The sequence below is a fragment of the Chinchilla lanigera genome, unplaced genomic scaffold (assembly GCF_000276665.1).
Source record: "Chinchilla lanigera isolate Chin_1 unplaced genomic scaffold, ChiLan1.0 scaffold00119, whole genome shotgun sequence".
Taxonomy (NCBI): Eukaryota; Metazoa; Chordata; class Mammalia; order Rodentia; family Chinchillidae; genus Chinchilla; species Chinchilla lanigera.
This window is the reverse complement of record NW_004955520.1, coordinates 1254650-1274153: the sequence shown is the minus strand read 5'-3', so window position 1 is coordinate 1274153 and position 19504 is coordinate 1254650. Positions and strand designations below refer to the sequence as shown.

Sequence of the window (19504 nt, the reverse complement as noted above, 5' to 3'; positions counted from 1 at the left end):
CTCAGGTGGGCAGAGACCTCCGACCCCGCCAAAAGGGAACTTGGGTGGCGGTGCCCCCACAATGCCCCTTCCTCCAACCCTGGCAACCACACACAACCCACATTCCACTAAAAATAAATGTCCTGCACTGGGAGTGCAGCTCAGTGACAGCAATCCCTCAGCTTGTGCAATGCCCTGGGTTCCATCCCCAGCGCTGCACAAAACTTTAAGAAAAGCTTTTTTGAAATTCACTCCTAGAAAAAGAAAGGTTTGAGAGAGTGGTAGTGCCACCTAGAGCAGTCATGCCACCCTGAGCCGGGGTCACAGGGCCAGGCCAGTGTTCAACATCCAATCTGCCTCGGCTTCCCCACACGGGATGAGAGCCGGGGAGGAAACAGCAAACGCGGCCCCAATGGGGATAAGAACAACCAGCACTGTCCTTCACAAACAAGTGCGGGCTGTCTTAGACTCTAGAAATGTTTCTTATCCTGAGCATGCTGCGTTTTTGTGGTTTCAGTTGTGTTTTCTGGGATAGGGTCTCGCTCTGTAGCCTAGGCTGGTCTTGAACTCACAATCTTCCTGTCTCAGCTTTCTGGGTGTGTGCACCTGCCCCCTGCTTCTACATAAACTGCATCTGGTTACAGTTCTAAGACCTGCGCCAAGACAAAGTAAAAACCGAACTGGAGGAGAAGGCTGGGACCACAGGAAGAGGGAGGGAGGCAGAGACGCGGCGTGGCCCGGGCCACGGGCACTCACGGGAGGCAGAGCACCCTGCCCGGTGACCTCTGGGGGGCGCATGCTGGCAGGGTCTTCTCCAGGCACCTCAGGCTCCCCAGACGGGTAGGGTGGTGGCGGGTACGGAGGGTACTCCTCCAGGTACACCTCCAGCAGGTGGGGGGGCTCTGCACGTGGCTCCTCTGCAGCACCCTGGGGACCCGGGCCGCCATCCGCAGCCCCTTCAGACACACAGTCGAGGCCCGAGGGAGGAGCAGGCCCTTCGCCGTCCCCTGCCCTGCTGGGCCCCACGTCCTCTGGGGACAGCGGCTCGGGGGCAGGGGCAGCCTCCTTCTCAGGCTCCACATGTAAGTAGGGGTTGGGGATTTCTCCCGGGCTTTCTGAACCATCAGTCACGGGGGCGGGTGCCTTGCAGGGGTGCGTGGGCACCGAGATGGTCTCCATGGCGGCCAGCGTGGTCCTCTGGTACAGCAGCTTCTGGATGTTGGGCCCGTTGGGCCCCTCGGGCTCCGTGATGGAGCTGCGCTTCTTCAGCGGCCTGGGCGCGTTGGAGAGCTTCTTGCGCAGGGCCTCCAGGTCGGCGTCACTCTGGTTCCGGTAGGGGTGAGACAGGAAGGGCAGCAGCTTGGTGGGGCTGAGTGGGCGTGGAATGCGCTCGTGCTCGTGGCTCTCCTGGGCCGAGGACGCGGACTCCACCTCGGGCTCTGGGCTGCCCGGCGGGCCCTGGCCGCCGCCACCGTACACGTTCTCGGGCTGCTGCTGCTGTAGGTTCTGGGCCGCGGCAAGCACGGGCTTGCCGTACACTGACCGGAAAAGGAAAACAACAAGATCCAGGTTAGGACTGCGCAAGCAAAGCGGCCTGGAACCCAAAGGGACAACAGCAACTCAGTCTCCTCTAACTTCCAGGTTAACGCACATGTCCCTGAAGCACAACCATTCTTAAAGCTCATCTCTGCATAACACAATTACAGAATCGAGACCGTCGCATGTGCCAGTACTTTGTGAACCAGTCAAAGGAAAACGTCTGTGTAAGAAATCTGACTCCGGTATCCAAATTGTCAGAAGTGCAGAAAAACACTGGGACCCCTCCTGAGGGGCTGGAGATATAGCTCAGTGGCATAAGTGCTTGCCTGGCAAGACTGAGGTCATGAGTTCAATTCCCGGTACAAAAAAAAAACCAACACTGGGAACCCTCACACATGTCCAGACTGAACCTCAACTACATGCAGATGGTCCAGAGGTGAGACAGCGGGAGGGAGCTGGCCCGCTAAAATCCCCACAGGGGTTCGGGCAGTCCCCTTCCAAAAGAGGAGCCACTGTTAAAGTCCTGGGACAGTGGCATCAGTGCCAGAGGGGCCAGGGGCTTTGCTGTCCCGGACAGCGGGCGGGCGGGCGGGCGGCGCGGGCTCACCACTGGCGAAGTGCGGGCCTCGCGGCTGTGTCTTGGTCAGCGCACTCTGCACAGCCTGCTGGAAGTTCTTCCCCGGCGCCGGGTGCTGCGTGTACATGGAGTAGATGGAGCTTGCTGCCACGGTCTGGGGCTTCCTGAGGGCTGGGAGGGAGGCGTCTTTGGGAGGCTGGGGCGTGAAGGGCCGCACGGCGGCAGCAGGGGGGCTCTCCTGCTTAGGGCCCGTGGACAGGCCGTGGTCGTGGCCGCCGGCAGGCATGCTGGGGGACAGCACCACCCTCGGCTGAGGCCCTGCTGGCTTGGGCTTATGGCTCACAGCTGTCACAGCGGACGGCAATGGCTGCAGGTTTCCTTCCGGCTTGGTGTCAGAAGGTGATGGGCTGGCTTGTCCAAAATAAGGCAGGTTAATCTGCTTCGGTTTTGTAGGAACTGGAGGTGGCACTTTAGTCATGTTCTTATTTGCAGCCTGTAAAACACACACGCAGAGCCAGTTAGAATGCTGTTCACTGGGTATCCGGGCTTCAGCTGACCTCACAAACATAAGTACACACTACGAAATATCAGCTCCACATTTCTGCACCTCCTACCGGATCTCACTTAACACGGGCTTCAGCAATACGACAGGCTCCTCTCAGGACTGCTCCGCCTCCTGTTGGGCATTGTAAGTGCCACTTGAAAACACCTCCCTGCTGACTTCACATTCACCGATGGCCCCCTCCTAGACCACCACCTCATTTACCAGAACCTTGCACCGCCTGGGCCACCGCTGTCAGACACCACCTAACCGGGGCCGACAGGGCAACCTGCCTCTCCACGGTTAAGAGCTTCCCAGCACTGCTTCACATTAGCTCAGCCCCAGACTTCAGAGAAATAAGATCCCCGAACAGCACAAACACTTTGTTCTTCCACACAGCTATACTCTTGAAGAATCACACAAAACAGCCAGACAAATACGCCGGCCACTCTCCAAGCACTGGAGAGCTGCTGGATTCCCTAGGCCTCCTATCCACTGCATTTCTTTTGCTCTCTCTCCTAACTCCTTCCCCTACACCACAGAATTACCGGCATATTTAAAAACCCACATGCCCCAGTACCTGGGCGTCCCGCAGGATGTCCTCGCTGCTCTGGTTTTTCCGCAGCATGCCGAAGCCGGGTGGGACGGCGCCCTGGTCCACCGTGTCAAACATGGAGAACGGCCGCACTTTCTTCTCCTTGTCCCTCAGTGGAACCTCCCCATCGTCAACTGAGGGCGGAAAGAAACCACACTGATATGACACTGTGTGGCACGAAGCTGCTTACCCACTCGGAGGCGCCCGGCCTTACTCTAAGCTCCGCCCCACCAAGGGCTTTCCTGCTTGATGCCACGCTGGTAACACCACCGTGACACCACCTCAGGCTCGGCTGAGTGAAAGTGTCCAGGAGTCAACAGAATGCTCTCAGCAGCCGACCCCAGGTGTCACGCCCTAAAAACCACCCACCTAGGAAAGAAGACACAGGACCCTTTAGATGGTCAGCAGGCAACATCCGGGAGCCGCACGGGTATGCTCACCTTGGTCCGCGGCAGGCCTCGCACTCTGCGGCATGGACAGGTCTGCACTCGAAGGGGCCCAGTCGGGGACAGGGACGGCAGGAGGGGCTTTCGGGCCTAGGGTGCAGAGAGAAGGCAGCTACGCTCCAGTGACTCAGCACACTAACAACACTTTGATCTCTAGACAGCTCTAGATTCACACAACCGCCCCGGAGATGCGCTCAGACCGCACCTCAGCAGGCTTGTACTTCTCATCTGGGGCTCTCCACCGCACTTGGGGAATTCAACTGAGTCCCAGCAAACAAAACGCCTGCCGCAGTCAGCGAGGCCCGGCTCCTCCTCGCTGCTAAGAAAACTTCACTGGCCACCAGAGCACGTCTGCCATGCAGCAGGACAGAGCCTCCGAGACGCGACCCGCACGGTACTCGAATGACCCGCGCCGACAGAAAGGCCTCTGTGCACTTGTCAACGCTCTGCACTTTCGACCCCCAACTGCGACCTCCGTCCTTCACACATCAGTGTTTGCAGGCTTTTTCTACACTGACATTTAAATTCCAGATGCCACGGCTTTTATTTTCCCCTTCTAGAATAAACAGAGCCAGATGACTCGGCTCCACTTCTCCCCAGCACAGCGATGGTAGTTACCCGCTGCATATAACAATGCTGAGGAAAGTGCCCAGGCTGGCGATCACATCCTCCTCCCAGGGGTCTGAATGGTGGCATTGTTAGAGGAGCTCTGTGCGCTGCCCTTGCAATGACTGGCCCTTCAATTTCTGTGTCCACACAAAACCCTGCTGCACCTCCCCATGTATCTGGACTACGCAGAATGCCAAGATCACACGTGCAAGAAGCCTCAGTATTTTCACCCTAAACCTCCTAGCATGTGTTCACCTCTGTTCTAAAAACTATCAGTGGGCAAGTTATTGTGCATAAGCACACAGGAACACTCGGCACCATTCACGAAGAGAACAGATTCACAGCCTCACTTTCTGTAGAGACAACACTAACGTTTATGTGTGTGGTGCTTTTATACAAAGACCAAGGTCCTCAAGTTACTAACCTCCGACCAAATTTCCTACCTAACAAGAGGGAACTTCTTAAAGCAATTTTTAGATTTGCAGAGTATTAAATTTCATTTTCTGAATAGAATTTATATTAATCAGAGTTTAAAAAAAAAAAAACACTGACCGACAATCCAAAGGGAATTTCCAATTTTAAACATGAATAGGAGCATGCAGGTAACTTTGTTTCTAACCCTGACTTGGGGGAATCCAGGGAGAGAGCCGCGGCGCTGTCACCTTTGGGCAGTGTGGCCGCAGTCCTCATGTTGGGCAGTGTCTGCATCTTCACCGGCCCCTCCAAGGCCTGCACGGTCAGGGGACTCTCGAGCAGCGCCGGTTTCACCAGCAGCTCCGGCCTCGGGGGCATCCGCGGCATGGTGGACGACTGGATGTATGGGCCTACGGCAGCCACGCGGCTCGGAGCGGACACCGGCGGCTGGGAGAGATTCCCATCAGGCAGAAGCTGGGGAAAAGGGCCCAGGGCCCGGGCTGTGAGTACCAAGCGGTGCAGTGGGAAAGGGCTGGGGAGACTTCACAGTGTTTTCAGCACACAGGCATAATCTACAGACACCCCCGAGCCCCCAACAATGCGCCCACGCCCAGACTCCATCCTGGGGGTCCGTAACAAGGGAACAAGCAGCGCTGCACAGGTGACAGCATCAGAAGGACGCGGAGGACTGTCGGGCTGACCAGCTGCCGGCCCCGCCCCGCCCACCCCACCTTACCGGCAGGTTCTCCTTCTGCTGCAGGGCCGCCTTCTTCTTCCACAGCCGGTCGCGCAGCTCGCTGACACGCCGCTCCATGACGGCCACTTCGGAGTTGCGCTTGTTCAGGCATTCCCTCTGCTGCTGCAGCTTGGCGTTCTGCTCCTGGTTCAGCTTGTTCCTCAGCTGCAGAATGGATGGGAAGGACTAACAGGCGGCAGAGAAAGAACAAGAGGAGGAACCTATCCCTGGCAGGCAACCACATGGTTCACTGTTGCCCAACTTCTAACACTGTGAGGTGTGGCCACACAATTCACTCCTGGGTTAAAACTAAGGGACATCTGCGCTGGCTGCGGTTGGGCCCATGTTTCCTGTCTGAGGTGCCACCAAGTTTATTCTGGTCCTTTGGGACAGTGCCACCCGCCCGCACCCTCCCAGGAAAAGCAGCTGCTCCAGGCACTTCCCGCTACCCCAGCTCCCAGACGGCTCTGCCGCACGCACCTGCAGCTCCTTGTACAGCCGGTCCAGCTCGGCCACCGCAGACTGGCTGTCATGGTGGCCGTCGATCCTGCCATTCCTCAGCATTTCCAGCTGCCTCGTGAGCTCCTCTACTTTAGACACGGCCAGGACCAGCTCCCTCTGCTTCTGCTGGAACAAACTATTCATCTGTTCAATTTCCTCCACTGCAACGAGAGAACAGAAAAGAAAAACAGGGATGGACTCCTTCCCAGAACCAGCTCTCTTGAGAAGTGGAGAAACCTTTCAGAATGGCCTGGAACCAACCTCAGCCTTTCAGAAGCAACTGAAAGGAACCTGGACATCTCAAAATGTCAGTGCAGCGTCTGCAGGTGCTGCAGGCTTTGTACAGTGAATGTATGAAACATTAAACTCCATATTTTGGGAACAATGAACTTTTATTCTCAATTGTACAATGATGGACAGAACTACTGAATTACTAAAATCCTAATTTTAAATAGTATTATAATAGATGGAACTATTATGTGAGTAAAATCTATATCTTCATCAAATTTTTACTCCAGAGTTAATTCAACAGAAAAGAAAGTACAACCTTTTCCACGGTTAATTTGAAAAAGTCTACAAAACACTCAGTGCCAAATTCAACTGAGAAGAACTTGCAATGTCACAACTGCAATAAATTATGCTTTTTCCAAAAATTCCTTTTAAAATAACCTACAAAAACTCATCATCTGAGCAAAAACTCACATAAACTGCTGACGGCCCTGAGTCTACGCAGCCCCACATCCACGTAGCCCCATATCCACGCAGACTCACGTCCACACAGCCCCACGTCCTCGCAGCCCACCATCACCCAGCCCCCATCCACGCAGCCCTGGATCCATGCAGATTCAAGGTCTTCCTGACCCCAGATTTTTTGAGGGGTAGTGGTGCAGGCCTTGCTGTGTTGCCCAGGCTGACCTCAGACTCCTGCCTAGGTGACCCTCCCGCCTCAGCCCCCGAGTAACTGGGGGAATCCAGGGTGAGAGGGGCGTCCACACAGCCCCACGTCCTCGCAGCCCCGTATCCACACAGCCCCACGTCCTCACAGCCCCATATCCATGCAGACTCACGTCCACACAGCCCCACGTCCTCGCAGCCCACCATCACCCAGCCCACATCCACACAGCCCTCGGGCTCAGCTCACCCAGCTTCCCGTTGCTCAGCCGCTTCTGCTCCACGTGGCCCTTGAGCGCCCGCACCTTTTTCAGCTTGGCTTCCTGGCTCTCGGCCAGTTCTCTCAGCCTCTTCAGCTTCTCCTGCTCGGCGGCCTGGTGCTGCTGACGCTGATCTTGTTGTTTCAAAAACTTTAAACGTTGCTCCTAAAGGCGAACATGGCAAAAGCAGTCACCCGCAGGTCCTCACAGTAACCACCGCAGCAGGCGCCCCGCAGGCACCCCTGGACAGAAGACCCAGGAAGCCCAGCAGTTCACACCCAGCAGGCAGCAGAGACCTTGAACAGGTTTTCCTAAACTGCACTGCAAGGTTAGGACGGAGCTCAAGTGCATAGGAGGCAGCACGCGAGGTAGAGAAGTGTGCAGGATGGGAACTCAAATCCAGATTCAAAGCCCAGCTCAGCCACGTCTGACCCACGAGAGCCGGCCCGTCCCGCGGCCCCGTGACGTGCACAAGTCTTTGCCTCTGTCCCTGCTCAGGGTGACGGGGTAGCCGTGGCCCCTGCCACAAGGGTTGGGAGGCGGAAATGCGGCTCTCCCCGGTCTACACTCACTCACACCCCTAGGACACTGCAGCAGGGCCACGGAGACCTTATTCTTACACTGAAACCGTAGCCACCTGAGAAGCACAGTCACACGCCCAGAACACTGAACTCCGCCCACGTGCTCACAGCTCAAGGGACACGGAGGCGGCTTCGCCACAGGGACCCTGCAGCAGAGACCCATCGGGCGACCCCTTCCCGCGGGAACGCGTCCCTGCTGCTGCCCCAACACTGCCCCCTCTCAGTCGGAAGGCAGGAATGGTGTGGGCGCCCTGGGAAGTCCCGCTGGACAGCACCACATGCGCACGCCACATGGCCGCAAGGACGCACCACCATGGGAAACCATCCAGTGTCCACTCCAGTGGCAAGGGACAACGGTCCCTGCAACACCGGTGCAGGCAAGTGCGGCCCAGGCCAGGCCTGGCTGCTCCTGTGGGAGTGTCCTGGCACAGGGCACGTCCCGCACGGCTGCCCACAAAGCAGAGCCCAGCAGCTGCCACCGAGGTGGTGCGGCTCTCGGAGGAGCACGGGCTGGCAGTGCTGGCTGAGCTCAGACTCTGCCGGGTTCCAGGAGGAGCCACGAGCTGGGACGTTGATAGTAACAGGAAGGGTTCTGGTAAGGGCTTTTCTTGCTCAAGGCCAGGTGTGGGGTCAGTTTGTGGGTAAAAAGTGTCCCCAAAAGGCAGTACTCTACCGCTGGTCCCGAGCAGCAGAGGGACAGTATTGGGTCAGTAAATGTTAAGAGTCACTCCATCTGTGGTCCAGAGGGGTCCCGGAGGCAGAGAAAGGCTCTTAAAACTTGTTCCACCCACCCCCAGCTGCACAGTCAACCGGGATCACAGTCGGGATCAAGCTGGGCACTGTGGTGCTCCCAGTTACTCGGGGGCTGAGGCGGGAGGGTCACCGAGGCAGGAGTCTGAGGTCAGCCTGGGCAACACAGCAAGGCCTGCACCACTACCCCTCAAAAAATCTGGGGTCAGGAAGACCTTGAATGTGTGGGATGATACAAGCCTTCTGTACCACGCCACGGCAAGAGGAGGCAAGCACCAAGGCCGGATGAGCTCAGGGCTGGGGACTGCCTCCTCTGCAAGGAGCTGGGTCAGGCACGGGCGATGGCAGACGGCTTCACACACGTGCTGGCCATGGGGCCACACACCTGGGGAACAGACACTACCTTGGTGGCCAGCATTTGCTGCTGGGCCTCGATCTGCTGCTGCTGGCGAGACGCCATCTCCTGGAGCTCAGCGAGCGTCAGGTCCATGCGGGGACTGTTCACCTGTAGCCAGAGACACACACCGAGCTCCAGCCTGCTGCACTGCACGGTGACCAGGCCTGCACGGCCACAGCAGCCTCAGGGGCCAAGGCCAGCCCGGGCAACAGCGAGACGCTGTCTCAAATTCATATCACTTAGCTGCTTTCCTTCCTGTAAGCGAGTATATTAGCAAATAAAATTACTAAAAAACACGTAGACTTGTTCAACACATTGTGTTCTTGATTTGCGATGCATTCAGCATCTAAATCCTCACAGTCGTCACCCACGTGGATCTCACAAGCAGTGACAGTGTTTATGGTAACCTTGGGGGGCCATGCTCAACCCACTGGACACAAAGTAGCTTCCAGGCAGCCTCGGTTTCCGCACAGCAGGTGGGGATGGAAAGGGACACTCACTCCATTCTCCTTTCTCCGGTGTTCTCCGGGCACTTTCACACCATTTCTTCTCAGATTCGGCTCCTGAGGCCGTGGGCCACTCGCTAAGCACAAAATTGAGAAAGGGACATTAACCCAAGAGCCGGGAGCCTGAGCCACTCCCGTCAGGGTTTTGTCCTGACCACACTGGGCTCGGGGTGAACAGGTGCCCGACCTGCTCCTACAGCGACAAGTTAGGGTGCAGGGTAGGGAGCAGTCGGCCCCAGGACACCGCACACCGGCCATCCACTGGAAAAGCGCCGAGCTGCCTAGCAACAGTAGAAACCCCAAAATACGCACTCCGGGTACGGGGTTTCACACCGTTTGCTACAACATCCGAGTTCTGAGCTACTCGGAAGTGAAACGAAAGAGCTTCAGGAACAGAAATAACTGAAATCAAGTCAGCCCTTCCCTATACTCATTTATGACTGTTGAAACTCAGACAGGAAGGAGGCGACCAGCAGAAAAAGCGGGGTTTTGGTTACTGCGGCACCCTGTGGTCAGTCACAGGCACACTCTGAAGAACTTCCTCACGTAAGTGTTCTTCTCTGGAAAACACTACCTGAAAAGCACTGAGTGTTCTGATTTTTCAGCTAAAAATAATTCTCCACGCCAAAATACATGAGTTTCTCAGTCCCATCTAACACATCAGAAAAGGGAAAGTATTAAATTAATATATTATAAAAATAATATCAACAAAGAACTTCTAAAAAAACAAAACAAAGTACTTCTAAAATAAACTTTATACTTGTAATCCCAGAGATCAGAAGAATTATTAAATTATCTCTTAAATGTCTATTGTACCTGCCAGGAAGCACTACAAATCCCCACATCAATAAATCAATAAATAAGCGTGTCTCTCTTCAGAGCCAGACGTAACAATTATACACAACTCTCACGGTGTAACTGTATTTTTATTTTTTGCAATACTGGGGATTAAAGCCAGGGCTTCACACATGCGAGGTACGGGCTCCACCGAGCAGCTGCAGCCATAGCCCATATTTTTTGTTTCATTTGTTTTGTTGTGCTTTGTTTTGTTCTTTTGAGACAAGGTCTCACTGTGTAGTTCAGGTTGGCTTTGAACTCATGCTATACTCCTGCCTCAGCCTCCCAAGTGCTGGGATTACTGGAGTGCCCCAGCACACCCAGCCTCCAGGACCGTATTTTAAAAATACTACATGGACATGGCAGTCAAGATACTGAGGAGACCCAGCCAGGAGAATCACAAGTTCAAAGCCAGCCTGGGCAATTTAGGAAGACCCTATCTCAAAATCAAAACGTCTGTGAATACACCTCTGTGGTAGAACACCATGAGTTCAATCCCCAGTAAAAAGAAAAAAACAGAACAGTACTGCTCAAACTGGGCACAATGGTATGTATGCATAATCCTAGCAATTCAGGAAGCTGAAGCAGGAGGATTTTGAGTTCAATCCTGGCTAGGGTAACATACTGAGACCTCACCTCAAGAACTAAAAAAAGTAAATCTTGCTGAATTCTCTCACAAAAGAGCTCAGGAAATCTGTCATAACATTTCTATAAGAAAAAAGAAAATACTTGTTTGCTGCCTCGAAGAGAGAACACTTAGCTAATCTCTCCCTCATACAACAGTTACACAACTACAATAAAAAGCAAGAGCCTTAAAAATAACTTTATACACACGTGTGCCAGAGTCCCAGTTACACGGGACAAAGGCCAGGGCGCCACCTCCTGACTCGCGGTCCTGAGGCCGGGCTCCCCGGGGCAGGGACAGCAGCCCCGCTCTGCCCACCTGTCTGTCTAAACACCGTGGCGCTGGCGTTTTGTGGCAGGGTGGCAACGCCTCCGTGTCGTCACATTACACGTCTCAGGTTTCAGGCACCGAGCCTGAACAGTGCGCAGCGGGAGCCTCGTTAATAATTCGCCACTTTGCAGCGGATGCTTGAACCGGGCCATGGACAGGGAAAGCTCAGCTGTGAGCGAGGAAGGACCGCGTCGTAACAGACTCAGGTGCAAACACCACCTTCCACGTGGAGAGAGAAGGCGGGGAGGAAAACACGAACACTAAGATGGAATTACAGACACAGGCAGGTCGTGGGCACTCGGGGTGCCCTGGCTGGGGAGGGCCCCTCGCTCTCCTCGCCTGTGGAGCAGGGCATGGTAGAGCTGCCATGTCTAACGTCAGTGGGGACAAAGGAATCAAACAGGCGGGAAGCAGAGTAAGATGTCACCTCCATCACATCTGCCACTGATGCTCTGACTCCCGCGACAACTGCCCTCAGCTTTCCATTTCTAAAATTCCAAGGTTTCCACAGATACCTGGCAAATCTGCTTCTCCCTGGGCAGAGGTCCCCACTGACTCCGGACCCAGAGCCGAGCCTCTTGCGGCCTCACCCCCTGCGTCACCGCCTACCTCCTCCTGCCATCCCCACTGCTCACTAGGACGCGGCCCCAGCTCCACCACGCTCTGCACCGCCAAGGCCTCCTCCCTGGGGGCGATGCTGCACCAGCACCAGCGCTCCGTCCTGTGGCCGGCTGCCCACCAGTCCAGCCCAGCTCACACACACCTCTGACCTTATAAATTCCAACACTGTTTCTGAAGAGTCCTCTCAATCTCCCGCCTCGCTCATCCTCTCACTGCACCTGTCATCTCCTCTGTGCCCACAGCCCCTCCAGAGACCCCTCTTCCCGCCCAGCTGAGCCGCCACCCTGTCAACACCGTCCCCTCCCTGCCCCGCTGACTTCCGCTGAGGCCTCTGGCAATACCCAGCACCGGTCACTGCTGCCTCCTCCCACAGCTGCCTGGGCTAAGAGCACTGCGCCCGGCCTCAGGGTGATCTGACCCCCCATGGCCCCGGGGTCTCTCCTCCCAGCTGACCTCGAGGCTTCCCCGAAAGTGCCCTCTCCCCTTGGACAGCTCACCCTACACCCCACTTACATCACTGTCGGTCTGGCCAACTTTCCACCCCACCTTGGAAGACACCCACGTGCGGACGAGAAGCCCCTCAACTCGCACCCACAGAGCGCACACAGTGAGCTGCAGCCACTGTGCTCCTGTCCTGGGCAGCATCTGGGCCTCTGTGGTCCAGGGGACTCTCGCGGGGCTGGGGAGCGCCCAGGAGCCTGGTCCTGCTGTTCTTACAGCTTCAATCTCCAGTCCGTCCCATCCCGCAAAACCCTGCTGCCCACCCTTGCAGCTCTCTGCGTGACAGCCAGGCTGAGGAGAGGCCTGCGCTGCCTGTTCTCTGCCTCTCTTTGCCTCTCAGATTAGTGGCCCTCTCCATGCCTGCCCTCCTCTCCCCACAATCGTCAGGCAAAAAGGAAAGGCTCAGACATCTGTCCTAAACCACAGACTACAACCCACGTATGCCCACAGTCCACGACTCGCCCACGTCCACAGTCTATGACCCACCCACACCCACAGTCGACAACCTGCCTACATCCACGGACTACTATCCACATACATCTACAGTCCAGGACCCACCTACATCTCTGCTGGGAGGGCGCTCGTGACGGAGGAAGAAACGAACTTCATTCCGCTGACTTCCAAATCGCTGGAGAACTTCAAACATTCGCTCATTTTCAGCAACTGGACGTTCTGTGAGAAAAGAGAAGTCACATTATCTGCAGGAAAAAAGAGTGATGAACACATTTATTACCCAGTCCTGAGTGGATCACACATTAGGGGTAGAGGGAATACTTTGCATCTTGACAGTTCTTTTCTTGCAGTGAAAGAAAATGAAGTGGAACCCATTTCCACGCAGACCACCAGCGCTGAGCCAGGGCAATGCCCTGAGGGAGGCAGCATCCGGGCCTCTGAGGCAGCATGCACCTTCCTTGCCCCCTTTCTTTTTTTTTGAGACAGGGTCTCACTCTGCAGTTCAGGCTGGCCTTGAGCTCACTTTGTAGCCCAGGCTGGTCTCGAACTTGCAACAATCCTCTGCCTCAGCCTGCCGAGTGCTGGGATTACAGGCGTGCGCCACCACGCCCGGCATTTGCCCTTTAACTTGTGTGGGCTCCAAAGGTTCCTGCTCAGTCCATAATGCAGTGGGCCCCTCCTGGCTCCACAACTCTTCAAAGAAAGTATAACCAGCAACTTTGTAAATAGCCTGGTGTGACTTTCAGTACAGCTTTTAATACAGGCTATTCCTAATTCATAATCTGGTAAACAATGCTAAAAAACCAGGCTTATCCACTTCCAAACAAAAAGCTCCAGACTGCCGGGGGAGTATCTCTCCAGCGTGACAGCCAACGGCAAAGCGAGAGCTGTGTTAACTTGAATCATCAAAACATCTCCCAATCTCTGGAAAGGAAGCTGGATGGGAAAACCCAACCCACTGTTTGAGAAGGCAATCAAACTCCCCAGGATGGCAGTGTGATTCTTAAATGTGCCTGCTGACATATCCCAAGAAAACTACACACTTGCCAGTGATTAGAGACACCACCTTAGCACCCTACATAAACACCAGGGACAGGCACTGCGGAGTTCTGCCCACGGAATCTGACCTGCCTGCTGGAACACACAGGGAGTGGCCTTCGGTCCCAGTGCAGAGAACCAGCCCCCTCTACGAGCTGCACAGCCCCGAGGCATCCGGAGAGGAAGAGTCCTGTATCTGAGGCGACGTGATTCAGGGGAACGCTGAAACCCTCTGCATGCCCACTACGCAAACACAGCCTGCGCCCCTGGCTACCATTGGGACAGACGCAGCCTCAGCCCCGGCCCAGCACCTGCAGGCAGGGCGCTTCCATCTGCACCCCTCGGAATCACCACCATGCAGGCATCCAAGGAATGTCCCCTAAGCAAATCTGCAAGTGACAGCAGGGGCGGGCAGGGGGAAGGAGAAGAGAAAGAAAAGCTTTAACATTTGCGAAGGAAACAGAAGCAGGCACTGACAGCTTGGTGTAAGGGAAGATTTCCACAGCCGACACACAGGCCTGAGATCCAAAGCAGTTTTCCAAATGCCTAAAACCTAAGAAGGGCGACAACCAAAGGAAACCGGGGTGAAGGTTACGAAGAAACAAACTGAGAAGCTGGAACTCAATGGGGGCTGAGGCAGGGGCCCGGGTATGTTCCACGCTGCTCAGATCTGCCGAACAGAAACCCACCAATCTGTAGAGCAAGAAAAGAAGTGAAAAGTAAAAGGAAACCAGGTGTTGGGGTGTGTGCGTGTAATCCCAGCACTCAGGAGGAGGAGGCAGGAAGGTTGCCATGGGTTCAAGGCCAGCCTGAGCTACATAGTGGGTTCAAAGCCAGCATTAACTACATAGTGAAATCCCAAAAATTAAAAAATAAAAAACAGTAAGCTTTCATGGCCAATAAGCAAATGAAAAGATGGGCAAGCTCACAAGGAATCAAAAAAAATGCAAGTTTAAACCAAAGACCATTTCCAGCTATCAGTTTAGCAGAAATCAAAATATTACTGCAGCAACTGTTGATGGGAGATTCTGCTAGGAATGAACGGAAAGAGCGGGGCGTGGTGGCACACTCCTGCAATCCCAGCACTCGGGAGGCTGAGGCAGGAGGATCATTGCGAGTTCAACACCAGCCTGGGCTACAAAGTGAGCTCAAGGAGAGCCTGAACTGCAGAGTGAGACCCTGTCTCAAAAAGATAAAAAAAAAAGAGGAATATATGGAAAAAGGATGAGCTGGCAATGTATCTGGCAACACACATCACATTCCTAAGTGTGTGAACATTAACCAAGGAGTCCTGCGGTGGAAAGTGTCATGTGGGACTAAAAGAGTCCCAGCATTTATTGAAACAAGAGCAGAATTAACTTCAATTTTCATGAATAAAAGACTATTTCAACTGCAGATGCAAAGTTATATGACAATTAAAAATGATGATGTAGATTTACACATAGGAGTCTGAGAAGATCTCCAAGCTGTCAGATAAAACAGTGAACTGCATGACACTGACACGTATGACACTCACATAAACAAAACCAGAACCCCCCACACACAGGTATTTCTGCAGTGAGTTATGAATGCAGGGAAGAGCCAGGTGCTAAAACCACAAGCGCTGACCCCAGGGGGTAGCGGGGGACGGGCGAGACGGCTCCTCTGTCCTCACTATTTCCTTTGTGTACACTTTCAGGCATTGTCATCAAAGGTTCTGAGAAGCAGAGCTTCCCCGTCACCATGATCCAAGAGGGTTGCTGAGCTGAGTGCAGCCAACGTACGAGGCCCAGGCAGGTGGGACCTGCACACTTCCGGCAGGGTGGGACACTCCCTCCCTGGACAGCAGGGCAGAGCAGGAGGCTCCTGGTCCCGCCATCGGCCCAAGGGAGGGGACAGAAACCCACCGTGGGCTATGAGGACCTCAGCGGAGGGGACAGCAAGGTGACGTGTTGAAACAGGACATCACAGAAGCATCCAGGCATTCACTAACTCACTCACAAAATAATCACCAGACATGGAGCAGCACCAGAGCAGCCCCAGCCCAGAGCAGAAGCAAAGGCTCTGCCCTGGGGTCCCTCCTACCTGGAGCGTCTGTGGCCAAGGGGAAGAACAGGGCAAAAAACCAGCAAAAACCCACAAAACCTGCAGCAAGCGTGGTGTGCGTTCCACAGGGGACGCAAGCAGGACACGAAGGAGAAGCAACTTCAGAGCTACTCTGGCTGGAATCCACGTGAGCAGAGGGGCAGCAGTGGGGCCAGCGAGGACACTGCCCCCTGGTGAGAACAGAGTGGCAGGGGCAGGGGCAACAGCACAGGCAGCGGCGAGCACCGCGGGGCTCAGTCATCCACCAAAGCCTGGGCCTCGCGCTAACTGAAGAGTCGGGGCAGGAAGGTGTCACCCAGCGTTCAAGCTGGAGGCCACTGGCTTCTTTATGCAAATGGTCTCCCTGGCTCCTGCATGAGGGAAGGGAAGGAGGTGACGCCCCACCGCGGGAAGCCGCCAACAAGGAGGAAGGGCTCCCTGGGAACACGTGAGGGCCTGAAGTCGCAGGTCACAAGCCTGATGTGTCCCACTGAGCACAGCTGGCCCCAGAGGAGGAAGAGGACCCCATGGGGTGCCTGACTGGTGGGAACAAAGCAGAAGCAACCAGAGTCACGCCGTCTACGAACTCCTGCGGGGCAGAGAGAGCAGTCACATCTTAGAGCCGCAGAGCGAAGGGTGGGGGTGACTTCACAGCCTGTGCCCAGTGACAGCCCCGCTGCTGGCCGCCCCACAGGTACGCAAACCACAGAAACTGGAGAAGAGGCCAGCAATCAAGAGGCCTCCGACTTCTCCTCAAGCAAAGCCTGAACACGCAAAACCACCTTCCAGCACTGCACGCGCCCATAGCCCCAGACTCCGTGTGCGGCGTGTGGCCTCAGCCTCCGGTCCTGGACCTTTCACGCTTGACACCGCAGTGTCTGCATTCTGTGTCACAGCACAGCTAGACAGAGAACAGGACCTGTGTCACGGAGTGAGCACACACTACACTCCGCGGACCCCAGGGACAGGAGGCAGCAGAACCACACGCCTGTCTCGTACCGGAGCCGCGCCACACTTCGGCCAGGTGGCACTCGCTCTCGCCGGGCTCCTTGCACAGCTCCACCAGGTCTCGGCACGTGGTCTCAGGGGTGACGGGCACCTCCGTGAAGTGCTGCTCGTTATTGCTGAGGTACACGGTCAGGAACATCTGCAAAGAGACACATGGCGGTCACAGCACAGCCGGCACGACTCCGGTCACACAGCAGTGGGCCAGCCTGGCCAGGGTAGGGTAGTGGCCTGGCCCTGTGGCCCCAAGGGCCCCCGCCCTCCCTGGGGTCCTCCAGAACCACAGCACCGCACACCAGAGATACCCAATCCTTCTGCCAGCTTTGCTCAAACTATTTGCTTACCAAATACCTCAAATCGTTTCAGGACTTGCCAAACCCACACTACAAACTCATCTTTTAATCTGTACTTTCCAGCCAACTGGAGACCCTCACACACACACACTCCCAGGCCTCCTGGAAGGGCGCGTCGGGGGTGTGCACTTCTCAAAGGGGGTGGCAGAGGAAGCCGAGCAGTGTGGGAACCAACGGCTCATGTGCCGCAGCAGGCTGTCTGCATCACTGAAAGCTCTAAAACATCACCGTCACTGGCTTGGGGAAATTGAATCTTTGTCTTCTGTATATGTCACCTATCAAAAAAATTTAAACCTAAATGTTTTCATCAAAGTTACATACCTACTCTAAAGTAAAGGATTCCAGCAATACGTAGAAATGATTACCCATTATGCTAAAACTTACCTGACCTTTCATATACATATTCAGGGTAGTAGATAATTAAAACTCATTTAAAAATCTCCTGCAAACAGATACCATCTCAAAAAAACACTGCTACTAAAAAATTCACATTTTCCAGACTATGCACATAGCTGCAGTGCATTTGCCTAGTAAGCACAAGGCCCTAGGTTCAACCCCCAGCACCACTACTAATTAATAGTAATAATAATTTGCAGCTTTATACCTATAAATTACAAAAATACTCTAAAAATTCCCAGTGCTGAAGAAACTAAGTGAAACAGCAGCCAAGTTTTGGTGCTGATGAAAACTGGGGACCCATTTCACTCGATTTCATGAGTGTCCACACAACAGTCAGTAGGTGCCAGGAGAAGCAACAAGGACACTCTGGAAGAGACAGCCACTGTGCCACTGGTACTCTGTGAACGATTCTCATGGAAGACACTCAAGGCTGTGGGACATACGGGATATGGGCAAGGAAGCAGGACAGCCTTCCAAACAACAGGACTGCACTGCACTCTGGGGACAATTGGGGGTTTGCAACTCCAGGAAAAAAACAGAAAGAGCAGGTTTCACACTTCAGTCCTGCACACACCAGGACACATGCCAGAGGCCGCAGGTCACCAACCCAACCCTCCCTGCCAGCCCAGCCTCACCTGAAAAGGAAGTATGAGGCTCTTCTCTGGGGACGGTGGCACCAGGGTGGGGACGATGACAGAAACTCTCTGGGCACCAGGCAGGGCCACAGGACGTGGCGGACGAAGGGGACAGAAAGGGGACCTTCACTAAAACCCGCTTCCCCAGGCAGCTGGGTCTGCACTGGGCACAGGATCTCCCGGGTCACTGGAACACCGTGGGAGGCGACCCAGAAGAGCCAACACTGCTAAGCCAATAAATAAAACATGACAGGGAACACTGAAATTTCACATTGCCAGCCTGGCTTTGGCGCCGTTTATCTCAGGCCTTTCACATTCTGATAAACTGTAACACGTACAGATACATGGTTGCAAGGCCTCCTCTGAGCCAGCAGGGCAGCACTTCAAAAAACTGTTCTACTGAAACCGAAGCCCTGGCCACATGGCTGGAAAACTAAAGATTAACCACCCTGGGGAGAACACTTCACTCCAGCCTTCCATGCGCAGCTCCACCTCCCGCCACACAACTTCCTTAAGAACAGGCACCCGGAGACCTAGAGGGGTCTGCTACGTTACACAAATCCTGGACACCCTGCGCGTGCACAGGCCACCCACCTTCCGTGCTGTCCCGCGGTGCCGGCTGGAACGTCCCGGCTCTCAGGTGAACAGGCCAGGCATTATTTTCTGTTATAAATGAAGAGCCCCAGCACCACGATCTACTTGGCCACTGAACGGCAGGCAGGTCAGGAACAATTCTGCTCTCCAGGTCTCCTCTGCCCACCCATGTCCCCCGCACAGGACAGGGCAGGATGGGATGGGACAGGACAGGATGGGGTGGTATCTGAAAACGCTCCCCTCAACTACTGCCACCGAGAGTCTTCTGCTTTCAGAAAAACCAGCAGCTTCGTACTTCAAAGTTTAGTCACAAAGCAGGAGGGCAGGCGATGTGGCTGCTCCAGGTCTCTGCACCTCCACAGGAAAGACAGCTCCTGGGGATTTCAGCGAAGGCCCCGGGGTCCCGGAAGCCAGCCAGCAGGGCGCAGAGCCCCAGGGAAGGCTCTGGTCTGAGCCCCAACTGCCGCAGGAAACCAGGGCCTCCTGTCCTCTCCTCTGCTCTCCCAGTGTGAGTCACCTGAGCTCCCTCACACCATTAGTAAGTGCTCACCAGGTGACAACAGCCACAGCCCATGTGACCTCCACGCCCACACCTGTGCCCGCCACGCCCACACCTGCACGGCCCCACTGCCCTGCTCTGCTGCTCCATAAACCGCGGGCGGGCGGTTCCCACGCTCCCGAGCTCTGCGGTGCCCGCCCCGCCCCGCGGCAGTGACGATGACAATGA

The 19504-nt window shown here is 55.1% G+C and overlaps 1 protein-coding gene across 4 annotated transcripts in view; it reads right to left on the bottom strand.

Moving 5' to 3' along the window:
• The window catches only part of Tp53bp2 (tumor protein p53 binding protein 2), a 30266-nt gene extending 10965 nt beyond the window's left edge, over nucleotides 1-19301 (bottom strand). For 2 of the 4 annotated variants that reach the window (XM_013507058.1, XM_013507061.1), the window contains exons 1-12: nucleotides 16791-16938; nucleotides 12795-12908; nucleotides 9317-9399; nucleotides 8823-8924; nucleotides 7079-7253; nucleotides 5917-6098; nucleotides 5437-5601; nucleotides 4949-5174; nucleotides 3672-3767; nucleotides 3217-3365; nucleotides 2126-2588; nucleotides 736-1517 (exon numbers count right to left, since the gene is read on the bottom strand). In XM_013507058.1, coding sequence (XP_013362512.1) covers nucleotides 736-1517; nucleotides 2126-2588; nucleotides 3217-3365; nucleotides 3672-3767; nucleotides 4949-5174; nucleotides 5437-5601; nucleotides 5917-6098; nucleotides 7079-7253; nucleotides 8823-8924; nucleotides 9317-9399; nucleotides 12795-12908; nucleotides 16791-16938 — 2685 coding nt within the window. Of the gene's footprint in view, nucleotides 1-735; nucleotides 1518-2125; nucleotides 2589-3216; nucleotides 3366-3671; nucleotides 3768-4948; nucleotides 5175-5436; nucleotides 5602-5916; nucleotides 6099-7078; nucleotides 7254-8822; nucleotides 8925-9316; nucleotides 9400-12794; nucleotides 12909-16790; nucleotides 16939-18183; nucleotides 18209-18777 lie in introns of those variants that run through there. The other 2 variants (XM_013507059.1, XM_013507060.1) reach the window with 2 other exon arrangements.
• Between the last annotated feature and the right edge of the window lie 203 nt (nucleotides 19302-19504).